At 37.7% G+C, this 22,239-nt stretch overlaps 1 protein-coding gene across 1 annotated transcript in view; it reads right to left on the bottom strand.

The window, feature by feature from the left end:
* The window catches only part of Taf4b (TATA-box binding protein associated factor 4b), a 117,863-nt gene that overhangs the window by 89,593 nt on the left and 6,031 nt on the right, over positions 1 to 22,239 (bottom strand). Inside the window, exons 2-6 of the mRNA XM_026783653.1 lie at positions 11,866 to 12,011; positions 9,265 to 9,372; positions 3,616 to 3,756; positions 3,402 to 3,524; positions 1,011 to 1,100 (exon numbers count right to left, since the gene is read on the bottom strand). Coding sequence (XP_026639454.1) covers positions 1,011 to 1,100; positions 3,402 to 3,524; positions 3,616 to 3,756; positions 9,265 to 9,372; positions 11,866 to 12,011 — 608 coding nt within the window. The remainder of the gene's footprint in view (positions 1 to 1,010; positions 1,101 to 3,401; positions 3,525 to 3,615; positions 3,757 to 9,264; positions 9,373 to 11,865; positions 12,012 to 22,239) is intronic.

Here is a 22,239-nt window from a genome sequence, read left to right as displayed (position 1 = left end):
CCCCCTTGAGTCAGGAACCTTGGCTTACAACTCCAGCCCTTAGAAGGTAGAGGCAGAATTATCAGAAACTCGAGGTACTCCTCAGTTACATGTTAAGTAGGAGCTAGCCTGGAAGACCTAAAACCCTGTCTCGAAAAAACTAAGGAGAATAGGGAGAAGACTCAGAATTTAAAGCACTTAAGAGAGCAGGTGCTGGTGCCACAGGCCTTTAATCCCAGCACTGGGGAGGCAGAGAGAGGTGGATCACTGTTAGTTTAAGGCAGCCTGGTCTACAGAGCAAGGTCCAGGACAGGCTATAGAAAAACACTGTCTCCAAAAACACAAACAAACAAACAAAAGCACTTAAGAATCTGAGTTTGAATCCCCAGCACCCATGAAACCCAGCACTTGGGAGAAAGAGACAAGGCATTCCTGAAGCAAACTGGCTAATAGAACTAGCCAAATCCATGAGCTGTGTTTTATGAGAGACTCTGTCTCAATATATAAGGTAGAGAATAATTTAGGGAGATGTTCAACCTCAACCTCTGGTTTCAATACACACACACACACACACACACACACACACAAACTAAAAACAAAAATCTTTGAATATACTCCAATACAAACATTATACAATATCAAGTCATCAAGTTACATTCATGAGAAAGATGTTATTCTGTGGGGTCGGGGAGAACCAGTGGGAAAGCTCAGTGGGCGAAATATGTTTGCCACCAAACCTGGCAAGCAGAGTTTTATACTATGAAACTCCATGGGGAAGAAGAAAACCTACTCTTTCAAATTGTCCTCTGACCTTCGTACATATGATATAAGCGCCCCCACCGTAACTAAAAGCAAGTGAATTTTTAAAGCTACTGTTATGCCTGTTTTTCTAAACTGCTCAAATCAATACTATGAATGTTGTCTTGTGTTTTCAAAACGTACTAAAGTCCCTCTCATCATTAAGTATCTTCCGACAGATTTAATTAAAGTAATTTAACCCAAACAATTTTTCCAGAGAAATACATCCCTACCTTAAGAAAAGGTACAAGGTGTGGCTGAGGTGCAGACTTGAGTTCAATATATAGTTTCCTAGTAAATTCTTCTGCTTCAATTTCTGCATCCTAAAAAAAAAAAATGGAAAAAAGATAAGCTTCAATCTACAAATGCTTTTTTATTTAATTTACTATGTATTTTACATTCTGACCACAGCCTCCCCAATCTACAAATATTTTAAAAAACTAAGAGCAATGGTGAATGCCTGTGAGGAAAGCTATTCAGGATGTTGACAAGAGAATCACTTTAGCCTAGGAACTGAAGGCCAATATAACAGCAGTGAGCCAGTCTCTTAAAAACTACATGAACTTAAAAAATACAAAGAAGCAACGTACTTGATTCATGATTATAGACAAGTTTTTCATAAGGGTAAATTCCACATTTACAAGGGCTTGTTATATCATGTTACCAGAGAAGTAAATGAATAAGAAATAGATATACCCAATCAAAGAAAACAGTGAAGACAGACAGTATTCTTTTCATAAAGAAGATGATTCCAAAATGCAAAGAATCACAATTCTGGAAATAACTCTTTCTCTAAACTTGATAGCTTCCTAAAATTTAAAGCCCTGGTGGTATTGGCATACACCCTTAATCCCAGTACTTGGAAGGCAGAGGCAGACAGATCTCTATGAGCTCAAGGCCAGCCTGGTCTTCAAACCGACTTCCAAGACAGCCAGAAATGTTACACAGAGAAACCCTGTCCCAAAAAAACAAAAACAAAATAAAGAATGCTTATGTGACAGAGAGGTGGCTTGTGGTTAAGAGCTTTCTGTGTAAAAAGACCTGCTTTTGGATTCCAATATCAACACAACAATCAGATATAATCTCCAGTGCACTTGTAACCCAATGTTATCTGGGCAGTGAAAGGATTTCTAGGGCATCCTAACTGCCAGTCTTGCAAAAAAACCAAAAACTTCAGGTTCAATGAGAGACCCTGACTCGAATAAAAAAGAGGATGATAAACAAGGATACCTGATACCTTCCTCTGGCCTCTGTGTACAGCAAGCATACACTTATACACACCAGTCAGACACACACGATATAAGAAGATAAGTAGTTAGGTAGACATTTATAGCTATATACAGATGTATATATGTTAAGGTTATATGAAATTAAAAGTCAATTACCTTAATACATAACTATATGGAAACTTTTAAAAGAACTGCATAATTTTAAAAATCAGCATTTTGTTTTAAACAATGCATGCTATATAAAAATTATACATCAGTAAAGATATTAATTCACAGTATAATAATGAACTAGTAGACTATACAATATCCACACGGATCTACAGAAGGCTACTAAAGTAATGATTAATATTCCAACTACTTTTCTGCAAGAAAATAGTAATTTCCTAACTTTGACAACAAATTCTCTAACAACTCATAAAATAAGGGAAGAATATCCAGATGTGATAGAGGAGGGTCATACGTCTATTGGTTAATAAAGAAACTGCCTTGGCCCTTTTGATAGGACAGCAGCTTAGATAGGCGGAGTAGACAGAACAGAATGCTGGGAGAAAGAAGCCAAGTCAGGCAGTTGCCATGATTCTCCCACTCCAGATAGAGGCAGGTTAAGATCTTTCCTGGTAAGCCAGCTCGTGGTGCTACACAGAATATTAGAAATGGGTTAGATCAATATATAAGAGCTAGCCAATAAGAGGTTATAACTTACGGGCCAGGCAGTGTTTAAAAGAATACAGTTTCTGTGTAATTATTTCGGGGCATAAGCTAGCCAGGCGGCCAGGAGCTGGGGTGGCAGGGAAGCGGCCCATTGCTTCATACAACACAGATGCTATCTATTAAGTGCAGCATTAATTTACAAAATGCAAATCAATGTCATTTCCCACTCAGTTTTATTATTTTGGAAACTGCAGTTTTTCTTTAAATATTACATATGCTAATGTACAATGGCTTTGTTATTCTTAGTTGAATAATACTTTTAATTCCAAGGGCCAAACAAAAATACCTTGAGGGGTTATTTATTTTTAAGAATATTAATGTATCCTATACCAAAATTTTGAGAACTGCAGTCTGTTGGTCTGAGATAAATAAATCTATAACTAGAAATGGTATTTGATGAATTTATAACTTGCTATCTGTTCACAAAATATACAAACAAAAGATTGGTATAAAAATCATATATATTCAAAATTCAGTTCATCTTAGATAGATGGTAAAATTAAATAAAGATTTACTCTTTTGTACATAGACTGTCTAGCTGTAGTAATTACAAAGCTTTAATGAAGTAAAAAGTTTTAGTAAGTATATTTAAAACAAATCTCATTAAAACATTCTCATTTCCCATTTGAAACATGTCCTATGAAATCCCATAATGCTTGCAAAAATTATATAATACTAGCTTACCAAGAGTTGTTCCACCAGCTTCTTCACATTCTGCCCCATTTCTGGAGACTGAGATCCACTACAAGCGAGTTTTATTAGCATTGAAAGGAAGTTTTTACATTTTTTCACATTTTCTAGCACTGCCTATAATAGAAAAATATTCACAAATGAGAGCACACAGAAAATAGAACATAGGGGGAAAAAAACTATATACAAGATACAACTGAAAGCTTACCGGAGAAAGACTAATCTGAGCAGCTACTGGGGTCTCTGCTTTGAGACTGGAGTCATTTGAGGGGGTAGATAATACTCCCACACTTGATGGCTTCAGGATAGTTACAGTATTCACTGGCTTGACAGGAGGTACAGTCACAGACTGAAATTAAGTCAACATAAAGTTAAATGAGTATTGCTATGCTCCCTTAGTGGAAACTTCACTTTACCCTGAAAGGAGTACAAATGAATCTGACATCTCTGCTTTCAGACGGTACTCCATCAGAACGCTGGACTAGAGCAGGGCGCACCTCACTCTTGTCGTCTACTACAGTGCTAGTCACCAGCAAGTCACTTTAAACTCCTAATCTTGACACCCACCTGCAAGAACAAAAATAGAAATTTACTGTCCCTAGGGTGGCCTGTGAAAAACAATGCCACGCAAAAGTCTTTAAGATGTTAATAAAAATATATTATTAATGGATCTGGGAAGATGACTGAATGCAAACATCAGTGCCCACACAGAAGCTGGACATGGTGGTGCACTGCAGAATTCCAAGTGTTTGTGTGGTGGAGAAGGGGAAATCTCAGGGAGGAGTATCCTCACTGGACAGCCACTATAGGCCAAACACTGTTTAAAATAAGGTAGAGAGCAGGTGAGGAAAACTTTATTCAACACCATACATACACAGGTGATGATCACACAAGACAACACATATACACATTTGCACTTCTCTGAAAATAAATTTGTAATAGCAAATCTTCATACTTTTATGTACTTTCCTGCTTCTTAAGTATAAAACAGAGTTATTAACTAATTTTCATGTGCTCACCTATGCTGATCTCATGTGGACCATAAAAATAAGCATAATAGCATTACAAGAGAGGGATGTCTTATTTCCACATTGAAAGGAATTTTATTAATTTCTACACTTATCAGATGAGGTGGTGTGACTCTAGCACCACCTACAGGACAGAAAGTTTAACAAAAAATTATAAGCTAAGAACAAAATTAGAAAACCAGAGAGATACAGCAACAAATGTACTAAAAATTACACAACAAAAAAAGAGAATAGTAAGCATTTGTAGCATAACTGTAACTGAGATTCTTGCATTCTTCTCAAGAAAAGTTCTTTCTGTAAAAGTCAAGATAGAGGTAAATGGACACCCTAGTTCCTTTCAGTTAAACTGGTACATACAGACAGAATGTTCTAGTAAAATGGGAAGTAAATTTAAAATACTGATTAATGATGACTAAAACCAGTGATGAAATTCTGGGTAAAATTAAGGTGTTGGAGAGACGGATCACTGATTAAGACCACTTGTGGGTGTTCTTCCAGAGAACCTGAGTTCAAGGTGGATCAGAACTATCTCTAATTCTATTCTAGTTACATAGAGATCCAACCCTCTCTTCTGCCCTCCACAACATGAATACACACAGGACATATACATATATGGAGGTAAAGTACTCATGCACCTAAAATAACTTTTTTAAAGGATGATTTTTCCAAAAAGTCCAATTTCATTAAACAGAAAGCTTAAATACAGTATTCCAAGTGAATTCCTTCCCCAGTTTGAACTCTTCCACATTTTCCAGAGACAAATCCTGTGACATGGCTTCTGAATCCTCTGAAGTCTATTAAACTTTTATGTCTGTAACAATAAGGAAGACTCTTCAGAGATAAGAGTGGTTCACAACATATCTAAAATCCTATCACTTGGTGGAAATAGAGAACCGGTAGTTTAATGTCAACCTCAGCTACACACTAAGTTAAGTTAAATCTGGACTTCAATTACTAATTAGGCATATAATCTATAAGGCTGCATTTAGAAAAGTGTGGCTTGTAATTTTAACTAGTGATTATGATGCCTTCAAGGCCTGGTGGGAGTGGTCCCTCAGAACAGTAGTATCTGCTGTGTATGAAACAAACAGTAGCCAGTGAACTGTCAGCTCACACAATGGTATCATCCGTGAACAGGGGAAGGATTCATAGAATCTTACTTCCTTGCCAATATTTTCTTTTTTCCACCAATTTCTGGTTTGATTCTTAAATGACTTCTAAAGGCCCATACTCTAAAGCTTGTGGCCCAGCCCCATGATAACATGAGAGAACAGTTATTAGAGATGTGCCCTTGAAGGGGCTATTGGCAGTCACCTCTTCCTGTCCTTGACTTCCTGTGATAAAGTGAACTACCCTGTTGTGGGACAATCTTTTTGTACACTTGTAAAGATGTCTCTGCCTAAGGCACCTTCTGACTGGTTTTTAAAAAGCTAGGCAAGAAAGAATAGGTAGGACTTCAGGGAGAGAAAGCACTCTGGGAAGAAGAGATGTGGATTTTGCCAGCAGACTTGGAGCAAGTCCCCTGTTCATGGATGTGCACACTGAGTAAAGGTAAAGAAAGAGCCAGGTGGAGAGGAAAAAAGTCACATGGCAGAATGTATATTTAAAAATATGGGTTAAGTTATAAGAGCTAGTTGGAAACAAGCCTACACTAAGGTCAAGCTTTCATAATTAATAAGTCTCCATGTCATTATTTGGGAATCTGGTACAAAGAAAGAGTCACTACACTATGCCCTGCATCATACATACTCATGATCTGTACTGTGCCACTACAGGACCTATAAGTGACGGATAAAATCTACAAAACTGTGAGACAAAATAGAACTTTTCCAGTTGATTTACCTCAATTATTTGTTGCAATGATGAAAAATTACATACTCCAACACAAAGCTGTCTTTCATAATTCTTGCTGTACCTTACCAAATATGTATTAATGTCTATTCTGATCTTTAAAGGGCATGGGGAGATACTTTACCCTGGTTTTTCCACTTCGGTATTGAATAGACTTTCTTAAACTCAATCATAACTCTGTCTTAGAATTAAATATTCTAGAGCAGTCAATGGTATTTCCAATATTAGCAAGACTGAATTGTATTAATTAAATATATTTTGGAGACAGCAGAGAAAATGGCTGGATTATATATGAAATGGATCTGTGTGAAAATCACTTATGAATGTTTACTAGATTGTGCTAGTTATTGTGCTATATTTCAAGAAGGTAATTTTCTGTACCTGTCTGAAAGAGCAATTACATTAGGCTTGTTCATATTCAATTAGAAATACTAAATCTAGCTGGGCAGTGGTGACACATGCCTTTAATTCCAGCACTCAGGATGCAGAGGCAGGCAGATTTCTATGAGTTTGAGGGCAGCCAAGTCTACGAAGCAAGTTCCAAGACAGGCAAAGCAATTATACAAAAAAAAAAAAAAAATCTTGAAAAACCAAAATGAAAAAATAAAATACTAATTCTAAATTGGATCATTTAGACATTTATGTTCTTAACAATAGGCCTAATTATATCTTCATTAAACAAACACTGAACATAAGACCTCAAAATAGGTTCTGTTTCATAATAACAATAAGACATGTTTCCCAAGTCATTTTAAACAAATACTGACACCTACTAAAAAAAATACACTTTCTAGAGAGAATATACAGTTGGGCCTAATCAATAAGTACTCTAGTTCAAGAATAGTTTCCAAAGTTAAGACATTGAGGCTAAAATAGACATTCTTCCACATAGAAATCGGGTCAGTTTCTTAGCCTCTCTAACTTATTATCACATATATAGATGGATATAATACTCCAATTAACAAGGGTAAAATAAAGTGATTAATGGATGGCAAGATATGTAATACCTAGAAAATGTAAAGAACACTAAGTGATCATACTCCAATTAACAAGGGTAAAATAAAGTGATTAATGGATGGCAAGATATGTAATACCTAGAAAATGTAAAGAACACTAAGTGATCAAAAATGGCTAGCCAATAATTTTTAAAGCACTATTTTAAATCAGACTTGTGCTTATGACGCCAATTAGTAGAAAATAAGGTATATAAAAGGAATGATTAAATAAATTTTACAACACCAACAGAAGGACTCATCATGAGTACAGTAGTCTATCTAGGTAAGCACCAAGACGATGCATCTTCTTCACGACAGAAGGAACATAACACTGTTCCCCAGACCATGGGACCCACTAGTGGCTCACATACAGCATTACTCAGAAGCTACAAGCATAGCAAACACAGATAAACTGGGTCGATACACTTATTAAGGATGGGATTCTATCTTCCAAGACTCAGGATAATCCGTAAGTCAAAACATTCTATATGGTACTTTGCCCTCGTGGTAGGACAAATACATGGATCAAGGAACTTAGGAGCAGATGTATGAATAGACCCTTACTCAGTCCTAATAACCACTGGGAGACTCTGTGCCTTCCATTTCTGCTCACGGGGGACACATTTTCCTTAGGAGACCAGACACTACAGCTGCCACCTGGTACTTCCAGTGCCTATGTATTTCAGGGACCAGATGGAAAGTTGAGTCTGAACCTTGAGAGGGATAATTAACTCCCATCATCTGAAAAGATGTAGAGCTGTTATCACATAATAGAGGATCCTATGGTTTAAATATCCCTTTCAAAACTCATGTTAAAATATAATTGTCATTATACTGGTTTCAAGAAATGAAACCTTTAAGAAGTGATCAAGGCATGAGTATTTTTAAATTGTAAATGGATTAAGATTGTTATTACAGGAGTGGAGATTCATTCCTAGGAGAAACTCCTAAAAAGGTAAGTTCAGCTCCCATCACTCCCCTCCTCTATGTTACCTCTCCTCTTCCTGGGACTCCATGCTCTCTTGATAGACGATATCTCTGCCACAGGATAAAGCTCTCCCCAGATACTGATACTGTGATCTTTGACTTCCCATCTCCAGAATCATGAGTCAAACAACTTTCTATTCCCTTATAAATTACTCAATCTGTGCTATTCTGTTACAAGTGAAGAAAAACAAAAATTCCAAGATAGGGCAGAAACATATCCATATAGGGATCCACAGAGATTCCTAAGAGGAAAATCTGATTCTACTAATAGGCAATCCCAAGACCAGCACAGTAGTAGGCCAAGAATGAGGGTGATATAAAATGAACAGAGAACTGGTATGATTTAGTGTAGGCTGTAGGAATAAGGCTACAAAACCTATTCTTTTAACCTCTGTATTTCCAAAGGAAAGAAGTTCTCTAGCATCCCAGGACAGTTGTCTGTAACATGTACAAGAAGTATATAAACAAGTGAAATAAGATATAAATGTCAATGAACCATTGCAAGGAAAGATTTGTACTGTCTTGGCTGCTAGAATTCTATTGGATGACTTTCAGTTATGAGTTCCAGTAATGTGGTCTCTGCTGCAAAGAAGAGACATTGTGTAATTTCCCCAGGAAAGTCCAGTAAAGCCCAGCAGTGATCCAATGCCGACAAGGTACATGTGCTCTAACAATCTCAATTAGGTTGGCTGGAACTTTATCAATCATGAACTTAGACTAAACTTACTCTCCCTCTATTCATAAATAGGATTTCTAAAAAATAACTTATCCATCATATTCTATTTTAGCATCTCCTTCTGGAATCTGTAATATGTGGTTGTTAGATGTATTTATATTACTTGAATGCATTTATGAAATGGATGTCTAATAAAATACCACTTTTTCTTATTGCTACATCTCCAATGGTTCAGCCTGATAAACAGCATCATATATTATATGCCTTCAACGTCACATAGTTAGACACTTAAATATCTCACACACACACACACCACTTACTTGTCCTGAGGAAGCACTGGAGGCAGTGGATGCCACAGTAGTTCCTATCTGTGTCAAATTATTAACAGGTGCCACTGCTACTTTCTTCATTAATTGTGAGCTAGAATTCTTGGGAAAAAAGGACAAGATAGCAAAGTTATTGATACTAGTTATTTTGGTTTTATTTTTTATTTTGTTTTATCGAGAAAGGGTCTCAGTATGTAGCCTTGGCTAGCCTAGATCTCAATACACCAACCAGGCTGGCCTGGAACTCACAGAGCTCTACCTGTCTCTGCCTCAAGGCATATGCTACCACACCCAGTCAATATAAATTATTTTAAATTAATCAGTATTGGGAAGAAAATGAAAAGACTTTAGCAAAAATATTTGCTATATACCATATTTTATGAACATTCTATACTATGACTTAACCGGTCAATTGGCCAGCTCACATTTCTTAAAGAAGGCAACTGATTCACAAAATAACTTTTTCTTTTATGTTAATTTTCCAATTTAGATCTAATTTTCCAACTAAAATTTTAAACTTGGGCCAAGAATACTGTTCAGGGGATAAAAAGCTCTTGTTATAATCTGCATTATAACAAGATTCCCAGAGCCCATGATGAAGACAAATCTAAGTCCTAAAGGGTGTCCTCTGAGCTCCACACAAGCACAAGCACAAGCATGTATGCACCCACACTCATACACACACACATACAGTAACAAAATAAAAAAAATAAAATCTTAAACTTCATTTGTTATACAAATAAAATTTAATATTTAATTATAAACAAAAATCAGTTAACCCATAGTTAAAATAAATTAGAAAGAAAATGCACTATTGGCAGAGAAAATAACTAATTGAGGAACTAGTATCAAGACTGCAAGTAGGACCAGCAAGATGGCATAAAGGTAAAGGAGCTGCCAGTCTGATGACCTGAGTCCATCCTGGTAGGAGAGCAGTGACTTCTGGCCTCTGACCTGTACAAGATGGCATAAAGGTAAAGGAGCTGCCAGTCTGATGACCTGAGTCCATCCTGGTAGGAGAGCAGTGACTTCTGGCCTCTGACCTGTACAAGTGCAGCCACAGCATGCATATTACACACTTACACACACACACACACACAAATAAATGTAATAATAAAGCTTTTAAAAGAAGGAAAAGAGGGAGGAAGATAGGCAGGAAAGCAGTCAACCTTTGCATAGGATATCTACCTCAATTATTCTCTACTTTTATTTTTGAGGGAGTATCTTACTAAATTGAGAGCTCTTGAATTAGGCTCTACTGGCCAGACAGCAAGTCCTGGAATCCTCTTGACTTTTCTGCTATGATCACAGGTGCATACGATATAGCACCTGGCATTTGTTTGTTTAGTGAGTGTTAGATATCAAACTCAAATCCTCATGCTTGGGCTACAGGTACTTTACCAAACAAACTATCTCCCTAACACCATAAATAAACATGCTGTGGTTTGAATGAAAATGGCCCCCCTAACACCCATAGAAAGTGGCACTATTATGGCCTTGTTGAAGGAGATGTGGCAAGGCTGGAGGAGGTGTATCACTTGGGGCAGGCTTTGAGGTCTCAAGATGCTCAAACCTGGCCAGTGTGTCTCTCTCTCCTAGCTGCCTGCAGATCCAGATATAGAACTATCAGTTCCTTCTCCAGCAACATGTCTGCCTGCCCACTGCCATATCCTGCCATGATGATAATGGTCTAAACCTTTGATATGTAAGTCAGCCCCAATTAAATGTTTTCCTTTACAGGAGTTGTCATTCATGGTCATGGTGTCTCTTCACACAATAGAAACCTTAACTAAGACAGACGTCCATAAGAATATTTTTAAATTCACTGACACAAAGTAATTTCAGATACAAAAAAAGATCAACATCTTTATTTTAAAAAACTCACTTCAAACAAGACAAAATTAATGAAATACTAAAGCAGACTCATATTACTTGGAAGTAATTTCTATAATATATGGATGAAATGAATATTTTAAATAGGAGTCTTACTAAACACAAATTAAAAGTGAAACAGAGATAGGTAGATGGCTCAATCAGTAAAGTGCCTTTTTCATAAGCATGAAGATTTGAATTCAGACCTCAGCACTATACAAAAAGTAAACACACACACACAACACCCACAAAACAACACCACCAAAACCAACAGATAGGGGGATTGCTGGGAAAGCAAAGACAGGAGTATTCTGGGAGTTTGCTGATTAGCCTAGAATCTAGTCCATCTGTGAGCTCCAAGTTCAATGAGAAACCTGTCTCAAAAAATACACCGAAGAGCAACTGAGGAAGATATCCAATGGCTATCAGTCTGGCCAGTAGACTCATGAAAACACATACAGGCACACAACCACATACATACACACACATTTTAAAACCCTGACTCAGAATAGTTGTTTTCTTTCAGCAGATGCATACTGCCCCTTTGAAAAATTCCATTGAGGACAATAAAATCGCTGAGTATAAAGGTATAATTTTCATTATTTTAGCAATTACCAAATATCAACTAAATTGGCACTTAAATTATCTCAAATTTTTCCTGCAAACAGGTCCACATTTATAGGAAGATAGTAGCTAGAAACAAAGAAAATTAAGGTAGATTACCGGCACGGTACAGATCTTGACTGTTTGAGTATTTGCTGGTACTGCTGGCCTTGGAGTTATGTTACTTGTGGTCTTGGCTCCTGTTACAGCTTGCTGAGGAGACACCAGCATCAACTGACCATTGTTACTTTTGATCAAAACTGTCCCTATAATTAAAAGAAAAACAACTGTGACTCTAAAGCTGATAACACAAGCATCACATACTTTTGTCTCCCATTCCAACACTAGGAAATGCTCAGAATAAATGCCGAAATATAATGAAGTCCATATTCAATAATTAACAAAATGTTTTCATTCAAAGCTAAGCTGAGCATGCAGCACATACCTATAATTCTAGGACTAGAAAGCTAAGCCAAAAGGAATACAGGCTCAGGGTCAGGTGAGGGTACATAGTAAGAGCCTGTCTTATTAAAAAATAAAAATTAGCTGTACAAAAATATTTTTAATCTGAGAATATAAAGATACTCATAAAGTAGGCAAAATACTTTTCCTTGATGATACTGATATTATAAAAGTATATTAAGATAGATGGGGGCCTCAGCAGTACTTGATGATCTTGCAGAACCCATATGGAAACCTACAATCCTCTCTTTAAGTTTAGTTCCAGAGGATCAATGCCCTCTCTAAGCCTCTGAGGACACTGTACACAAGTGGTCCAAACATACATGCAAGCAAAACAATCATACACATAAAACATTTTTACAAGATGGTATGGGAACAGCACAGTATTACATAAACTGACCAAACAGAACAGAAAATCCCCAGAAGAAATGTCATACAGATTAAGTATCCAAAATTCCTCTGACTTGAGGTATTTCAGAATTTTTAGAATATTTGCCTAGACTTTCCCAAAACATTTTTAACCTGAGACAATGAAAGCCAATATGCTCCAAAATCCAAAACATTCCAAGTATGACACTGTTATAGTGAAGAATGGTATTACCCTTGGTGGAGACATGCCATTGTTCCTTCAGAGTTAATTCCACAGGGAGGATTAAGGATCTGGTAAGGAATCATCCATAGGAAGGCAAGTTTACTTTTTTTTTTCCTTCCCAGAATTTCCACTCACCAGAGGTATCCCTCAGTTGGCACAAGAAGAACAGTTGAAGCCCAAGGACCATGCTTTTATAAGGTATATCTCTGCTGGGAGAACACCGTGGGAAAGGTCCACACAACAGCCTACTCCTATAAAATGTCACTCCAAGGGAAACATGCCAGTCTTGTCACCACCCTAAACACCTATTTGAAGGAATTGGTCCCACCCCAAAAAAATGATGAAAAATTATTAAAGAAATTATGGTATACTAAAAAAAAATCCTCAATATAAACAAAAGGATGAAACAAGGAAATAGAAAATAAAAATATCAAAGCTAAATGTCAACTATATCAAAATATAGGACTAAATAAAGCAAACACCAAATTCATGTTTTTGAATTTTCCTAAGACTTATCTTAGATTTAGAAACAGAAAGTTTGAAACTGGGCATGGTAAAGGTTCAATGTGTGGGAGGCTGAGAATTCAAGAGCATCCTGACATATACAGTGAGTTTGAGGCCAGTCTAAGCTAACCATGAAGACCTACTCTCAAGAAAGAAAGGTGGGGGAAAAAAAATCACACAACAGCAGCCAGAGGAAGGCAAAGTCGCCATAATAATAAAAAAACACAGTTGAGCAAAAAATGGCCGGGCGGTAGGTGGCGCACACCTTTAATCCCAGCACTCAGGAGGCAGAGGCAAGCAGATCTCTGAGTTAGATGCCAGCCTGGTCCACAAGAGCTAGTTCCAGGGCAGGCTCCAAAGCTACAGAGAAACCCTGTCTCAGGGAAGAAGAAGAAAAAAATGATGAACTGTGATTAAAAGAATAAGCCAAATAAACACTTTCCTCCCCAGCTTCCTTTTTTTGGTCATGGTGCTTCATGACAGCAACAGAAATTCTAACTAAAACATTTATTAATGAAAGGGATATGCACAGTGAGCAAAGACTTATATATTCCATGCTTGTCGATCAAAACAAAACGAAATCCCTTAGTAACCAGAACCTTCTTCTCAAAAGGAAGCCCAAACAATTATTTAGGTCCTTAGTAATCTCAATCATGTGACCAGCTGTGTGACTAAGGATAGTGTCTCTTTCTGATTAAACACTGTGGCTTTGCTTTAGAATAAAGCTTGTTACTGTGCACCCTGTGTGCACCTCCTTTATCTTGTTCCCTGAATAAGAGGCCAAGAATAGAGAAATAACAATCAGATTCTATCACGGGTAACAAAACTACAAAGCCTAAAATACATAAAGAAAAATTGTAAATGACAAAAAAAATAGTAGAACACTTGTAAAATTGCCATTTTCACTAAACATAAAAACTAGACAGCTCAGGGAAGGAGATATACCTATTTTACACACAAGGCTCTGAAGACAATGCCTAGTAGTACCACCAAAAACTCACAGAAGACCAACAAGAAAGACAAAAGCAGTATAAATAAACTCAACACACATTCAGAGATATTTTGCCCCATACTAAGATGTGTACAGAGAAAAAAATTTAAACATGAACCATTTAAACTGGGTGTGAAGGTATACATCCATAATCCTAGCACTCAGGAAGATGAAGGGAGATCACTGCAAGATCAAGGTCGGCCTAGTTTATATAAATTCCAAGTCAATCAGTACTACGTGGGGACAGAGAGTACTGGAGGGATGAGGAAGAGGTTAAGAATACTTGCTGCTCTTTTCATCAGCAGGATGGAACATCGATCACATCAGGAGACTTCTGAAACACTAGTTCCAGGGGATTAATTCTCTGAGAATACTTGGTCTCATATGTACATTTCAATACACAGGAAAACGTACACAGACTAATGAAAATAAGACACTGAACAAGCAATGATAATTTAAAAGTACTGAAATTATAAAATGTACTGTGTCCAACTGCAATTGGATGAAAGTAGAAAATAACAGAACGAGTTAGTATATTTACAAACATACAGATACTAAACAATATATTCCCAAGAAACCAATGGATCAATTTAAGAAAAATCATAAAGTAAATTGGAAAAAATAGAGATAAGTGATAATGAAAATATGAAATAGCAAGATTTATGCGGTGTAGTCAATGAAGTAGTTCTAAGAAAATTTATAGCTACAAACGTTTATCTTAAAAAGATCTCAAACCAGTAACATCCCTCACCTTCTGACGGAAGCAAAGAAAAAGAAAAACTAAAACAATTACATTTAAGAAATGATAAAGAGCTAGTCAGTGGCGGCATGTGTCTTTAATCCCAGCACTCAGGAGGCAGAGGCAAGAGGATCTCTGTGAGTTCAAGGCCAGTCTAGTCTACAGAGTGAGTTCCAGGATAGCCAAGGCTACACAGAGAAACCCTGTCTTGGAAAAAAAAAAAAAAAGAAAAGAAAGGAAAAGAAGAACAACAACAAAAAAAAAAAGAAAAGAAATATAATCTAGAACAAAAAAAAACTGAGAAAAAATAATGAACCTAAAAGTTGGCTCTTTGAAAAGATTATCAAAACTGCCAGACTTGCAGAGTGTGGGAGACGTAGGCCTTTAATCTCAACCAGGATTTGTAAACAAAAAACCCTATAATCCTAGTAAAAAGAAGACTCAGAAATCCCTAACATGTAGAATGATCAAGCGTACTTCCAACTTAGCCTCAGCACCCAGCTGTACCCTCACAGTGGGGCCTTATTATTCTCCCCACTATAATCTCACAGCCAAGCACAGTGGCTACTCAACAAGCATTCTGTTTGTTTCTGGGCTAATCATAGAGTAGAACCCTAAACAACTGCAAACCAATAAACAATAAATCAGATAAATTTATACTAAGAATTACTTTTAAAAACACACATAAAGGACAGGGTTTTTCAGTGTATATTTAGCTGTCCTAGAATTCCCTCTACAGACCATGCCGGCCTCAAACTCATAGAATCCACCTGCCTCTGCCAAGAGTGCTTGAATTGAAGATGTGTGCCAACACTGCCTCATGTCTACAGATGTTTTTTGTTTAGTTTTGAGACAGGGTTTGACTATGTAGCTCTGACAGTCCTGGGAACTTGATACATAGATCATGCTGGCATTAAATATATGTTCCACCACACCTAGCTTGTTTTGACTTGGTTTGGCTTTTTGAGACAAGGTCTCACTGCATAATCCTGGTAGAACTGGAACTAGCTTTGTAGACCAGGCTGGCCTCAAACTACAGAAATTCACCTGCCTCTTTATTAAAAGTCTTATTTTCTCAATCAAAAGACACAGTCTCATATATTGTATCAAAAAACAAAAATCATCTATTGCTACTTCCAAGAAATCAGACCCACTCATAAAAGACAGATACTATCTTAGGGTCAGATAGAAAGAGGTATTCTTAGCAAATGGACCTAGGAAATTTGTAGGAAAAGGGATAGAGCTAGAAAAACATGATACTAAGCAAAGTATCCCAGACTCTACCCACCCCCCAAAAATACTGCATACCCTCTCTATTCTGTGGATCCTAATTTTGAAGTTTTAGATTTGTCTATTGAAATGTGGAGTGTCTTTCTGTCTCAGGGAGCCAGAAAGGCCCACGTGAGAAGAGGGCTGAAAGAGTGAAGAGATAGTTTGGTATTGGCATAAGAAGAGCCAGGTAACCAATGGAATCGAACTGAGACCCAGACGTAAATCCACAAACCTATGGACACCTGATTTTTGAGAAAGAAGCCAAAGTTATACATTGGGTAAAAGAAAGCATCTTCAACAAGTGGTGCTGGCATAACTGGATGTCGCATGTAGATGAATGCAAATAGATCCATCCATACCTACTGCCCCACACAAAGCTCAAGTCAAAAGACCTCAACATGAATCCAGATACATGAACCTGATAGAAGAAACAGGAAATAGGATTGAACACATTGGCACAGAAGACAACTACTTGAACATAAAACCATTAGCACAGACTCTAAGATCAACAATTAATAAACAGGACCTCATGAAATTGAAAACTTTCTGTAAGGCAAAGGACACCACCAATAGGACAAAAAATGGCAGCCTACAGAATGGGAAAAGATCTCCACCAACCCTATATCTGACAAAGGGATGATTTCCAAGATATATAAAGAACTCAAGAAACTAGACATCAAAAAAAAAAGATCCAAGAACATAAACCAAGAATTCTCAATTGAAAAATCTCAATGGCTGAGAAACACATAATACAATGTTCAACATCCTTAGCTATTGAGATTCCATCTTCCAACTGTCAAAATGGCTAAGATCGAAAACACTGATGACAGCTTATGTTGGAGAGGATGTGTAGTACAGAGAACTCTCTTCCATTGCTGATGGGAGTGCAAACTTGTACAGCCCCTTTGGAAGTCAGCATGGCGGTTTCTCAGAAAACTGGGAATCAATCTACCACAAGACCCAGTTATACTTCTCTTGGGCATATACCCAAAGGATGCTCGATCATAGCACAAAGATACCTGCTCAACTATGTTCACAGCAGCTTGATTTAAAATAGCAAGAACCTGGAAACAACCTAGATGCCCCTCCATCAAAGAATGGATAAAGAAAATATAGTACATTTATACAATGGACTATTACTCAGCTGTTAACAACAACATTATGAAATTTGAAGGCAAATGGATGGAACTAGAGGATGGATCTATCCCGAGGGAAGTAGCCCAGATCCAGAAAGACAAACACAGTATGTGCTCACTCATAAGTAGATGTGAGCTGTAAAATAAAGGTTAACCATGCTACAGTACACTGACCCAGAAAGACTAACAAGAGGATTCATTGGGGGGCGGGGATGCCTAGATCTCCCTGAAAAGGAGAAATAGAAGAGACCTCTTGGGTGGACTGAGTGTGGATGGACATGGGAACCTGAGGGGTCTGGGTTGGGGATTGATGGGAGGGGGAGAGTACAGAAAGGATGGCTGGAAAGGAGGGCTTTTCCTGATACAAGGGAAACTCCCACAAATCTACAAGGGTGATGCCAGCTAAGATTTCTAGCAATAGCAGATAACGATAACAAAGCCTTAACTGGTCATCTCAATGTGACCCAGGCAAGACTTCCTAGTAGAGAGATTGGGAAACCAACCCAGCCACATAACCTTTGACCTACAGTCTGTCCTGCTTATGGGATGTGCTGGGGTAAGGGATGCCTAGAGATTGAGGGAGTGACCAATAGCCTAAAACCCATGCCAGGAGAGTAAGCCCACCCCTGAAATTGCCTGGAGCACCAGAAGCCACAGGCTGGATGGCTCAAGCCTACGCTAGAAACAAACTCGACTGGAGAAAAAAATGTCAAATATGATGATGTCTAATGATATTCTGCTACACTCGTAGATTGGTGCCTAGACCAATTTTCAGACAGACTTCATCTGCAACTAATGGAAACAGATACAGACCCACAGTGAAACATTAGGTCAAGCAGAAGAAGGGGAAGTAATGCAGGAGCTAGAGGCATCAAAAACACAAGAAAACAAGAGCCCACAAAACCAACTAACCTGGGCTCACAAAGACTGAATTGACAACCAAGGAGCCTGCATGGGACTGACCTAGGCCCTCTGCGCATGTTACAGTTGTGTAGTTTAGTCCTCTTGTGAGACTCATAGTGGAGCAGGGACTGTCTCTGACTCATTTCCTGACTTTTAAGACCCTACTCCCCTTACTGGGTCACCTTACCCAGTCTTAATACAAAGTGAGGTGCTTAGTCTTACTACAACTTGATATGCCATGTTTTGTTGATACTCATGGAAGAGCTGTCCTTTTCTAAACAGAAGGTGAGGAGTGGATTGAGAGGTAAGAATAGAAGGGAGGGGTGGGGGAAAGACTGGGAAGAGAAGAGGGTTGGAAAACTGCAGCCAGGATGATGGATGGATGGATGGATGGATGGATGGATGGATGGATGGATGGATGGATGGGAAAAAAAGAGTAAATGGATAGTAGAACACCTATCATTTGCAAGCAGCAAAGGAAAATACTGAAGGTTAAAGGTTTATGCAATAAGAAACAGGGGACAATGAAGAGGAGTGGGTATAGGGTGGATTAATCTAAATTAAGGTAGTATGAAAAACCCTTAGGAAAATTCACTAATTTAGACCAGGTGTGGTGGCATACACCTTTGGCCTCAGGACCACAGAAGCAGAGGCAGACAGATCACTGAGTTCAAGACCACCCTTGTCTACAAAGAATTCCAGGAAAAAAAAAAAAATCAATGATACAGAGAAACCCTGCCTCAAAAAAAAACATTAAAAATCCACTCAGTGGCAGTGGTACATACCTTTAATCCCAAATCTTGGGAGGCAGAGGCAGGTGGATCTCTGGAGTTCAAGGTCAGCCTGGTCTACAGAGAAAGTTCCAAGACAGCCAACGCTGTTACAGAGAAACTCTGTCTTGAGAAACTTAAAATTTAAAAAAAAAGAACATATTATTAATAATAATAATTAATAAATTATTTACCAAAATTAAAAATCTACTAATATAAATAATTTTAAAATATAATTGCAAAAGAAAGTTTGAACACAATTATCCTGCATTAGTGGAAAATGTTTCCCCCAGAAGACATGAGTTATTAAAATGCCAGGTATGATGTTGTAGAATATTATTTTAAGGTATGTTACATTTGTTCATGCTCTGGAACTGCTGTTTAACAATGTAACAATCTGTTGCTTTTGTTTATGCTGCATTTGTTTAACTCTGTGAAGCTGTGAATCTTTGCCTGTCTAAAACACCTGATGATTTAATAAAGCGCTGAATAGTCAATAGCAAGGCATAAAAAAGGAGCTGGCAGGCAGAGAATATAAATAGAAGGAGAACTCTGGGAAGAAAGAAGCAACAGAACAAAGAAAGGAGGAGAACAACAGAGGCTAGCCACTCACAGAGTAAGAGTGAAAGTATTATTAAAGGGAAGAAGCCCAGAGGTAAGAGGTAGTCAGGACAATTTAAGATTAGAAAAGCTGGTAAGAAATAAGCCAAGCTAAGGCCAGGCATTTATAGGTAATAATAAGCCTCTGTCTTCATGAGAGATTTATTTGGGGGCTGGGTGGTGGGCCCCCCAAAAAAGCCAAAAGAGCAAAAAGAGTACAAAACAACATTTTGGCATTCCAACGTGGGGCTAGAGTAAAAGAAAATCCAACAACAGTATGAGATAACTCCCTAAGAAGTTATTACTTAGAGAGGCCCCAGAGACCCTTAAGACAACAGAGTTAAATGCCACTATTCTTGGTAGTTCACAAGAACCAGGCGGCAAGACCTATTGCTGCAGATACGCTTTTGTTACAGGACATAAAGAAACCACACTAGCACTGACCCAAAACATCTTCCCTGACTAGCTTTCATGAGGTACTATAGCAGGCCATGTGGGAGAAGTAGTATCAATGGTAGTAGAGACATTGAGACAAGATGGGCCACCACTGCAATAGTGATATGACAGCTGAAGGTAACCAACTACCTTGGGATTGGATTTAATAAGAAGAGTTCTACAGGAAGGAATTCATGGCTGGAATTGTAAACCTGGTCAAAACCCACAGCTTTGGAGGCCATGGGCTCTAAGGTAAGGTGTCCAAATACTGCTGTCTTGCTAAACTGACAAATTGTCAAACTGCCTTCTAAATATTTGTTTACACACACAGATTAGTGCTGCCTTCACTCTTGGCCAGATCAGCTTCTCCCTGCAGTGCTCAGGAGTTAATGCAAACTCATAGCTGATTTAAGGGCTGAGAATAAGCGACTACTGAGTGCTCAGCTCTAAATGCAGCATCTGTATCAACCTCAGCCTCTGCCAAGGCTCAGAGAACACCAAGGAAGAGGGATTGAATAGAATGCTAGGTCAGAACTTGGGAATGAGTGCACCTGCACTAGAACTACTCAGGATCAAGCCAACAAGATCAGTCCACATTCCAACAGTCAGCATTAACTCAATTGTGATTGCTTTTTTAAAAAAAAAAATGAGGATATTAACAGAGAGGTGGGCATTTTGTGGATACCTGGCTGGGGAAATGGAAGAGGAACTGGAGTGGATATGATGAAGACACACTGTTTACAATGTAAGAAATTGTCAAATAAAAGATGTTCTATTTTCCAAAGAAAAAGAAATCACAGATCGGGTAACAAGATTTTATAAATAACATGATTTTAAAGTAAACTAGTACCAGTCTCTCCCTCACATAATCTAATGGTCTATCTTTTTACTGTTCTGTCTCAAACAGCAAAGTCCGATCTTGGTGGAAGCTCTTTGATTTTTCCATATCCTTGGCATTTGTGAACAGTGCCCTGAAAGAATAGCAGATCTCTAAAAATCAAGATCTAGAAAACTTCTAACTCAACTGCTACAAAGACCTGATTGTGACCTTCTAGTCTTTTCTCAAATAACCCAGAGTTAGGAAAAATGAGATACACAACCATAACTCTTTCAAAAGCAGACTAGGAGTACAAAGTCCTTCCAAACAAAATGTGTCTCCTTGAGCATCCATAAGACTCAAGGGTTACTTTCAAAACCATATAAATATTAGCTCAGTTACATTTTCACACTTAGTTCTCCAAATATGTGTATGTCTAAGTTGTATTCTTCTCTAGGAACCATGGGCCAAATTCCTCTAATTTTTCATGTGATGATTTCCTTTTCTCATTTCCTAAATTTTCTAAAAAAAGGAAGTAAATCACTAGGTTTTAACTACTCTTCACTGGTCAAAACAGATTTATTTGCCAAAAGCAGGTTTTATTTCTCTTTATTAAATTTCATCTTTAAAATCAGACATGTAAGACTCCAAGAGACTATTACTTTCCATATCTGTAGCTAGTTTTATGGATGCATTATTTTTCAAAAAGTAAATGTTAGAGAAAATTAAGCCCAAAGTAATCTATCAAAACTCAGAAAATCAACTGGATTTCCAAGAAAGAAATGTTTACCTTACTTATTGCTATATTCTTACGAATGTATTGAGCTCTTATCCCAACTTACACTGCAATTATCAGTACAAAACAAAAGATGCTATTGGCCATGTTACTAACCCCACAAAAAAATCATAATGCGTAACATAAACTAAATACAAAAACATCTACTTCAGTACATAAAAAAATAATAAGCAACTAGCCAGGCATAGTGGTATACGCCTTTAATCCTAGCACTTGTGAGGCAGAGGCAGGAAAATCTCTTGTGAGTTTGAGGCCAGCCTGGTCTACAGAGCAAGTACCAGGGCAGCCAGGGCTCTGTTAGAAAAACCCTGTTTAGAAAAACAAACAAAAAAATTAAAATAAAAACCTAAACAGGATCCCAATTTTCTCCCTGGCAATTTTGTCTACTTCCCAAAGCCAAGAGGACAACTATATGTTTTTCCTTGGATTCATTTTCTTACTTAGCTTCTTTAGGTTCACCAATTGTAGACTCCGTGA

This window comes from Microtus ochrogaster, chromosome 18, assembly GCF_000317375.1.
Source record: "Microtus ochrogaster isolate Prairie Vole_2 chromosome 18, MicOch1.0, whole genome shotgun sequence".
Classification (NCBI taxonomy): Eukaryota; Metazoa; Chordata; class Mammalia; order Rodentia; family Cricetidae; genus Microtus; species Microtus ochrogaster.
Note: the sequence above shows the minus strand (reverse complement) of the source record. Positions and strands in the feature narration are given on the sequence as shown.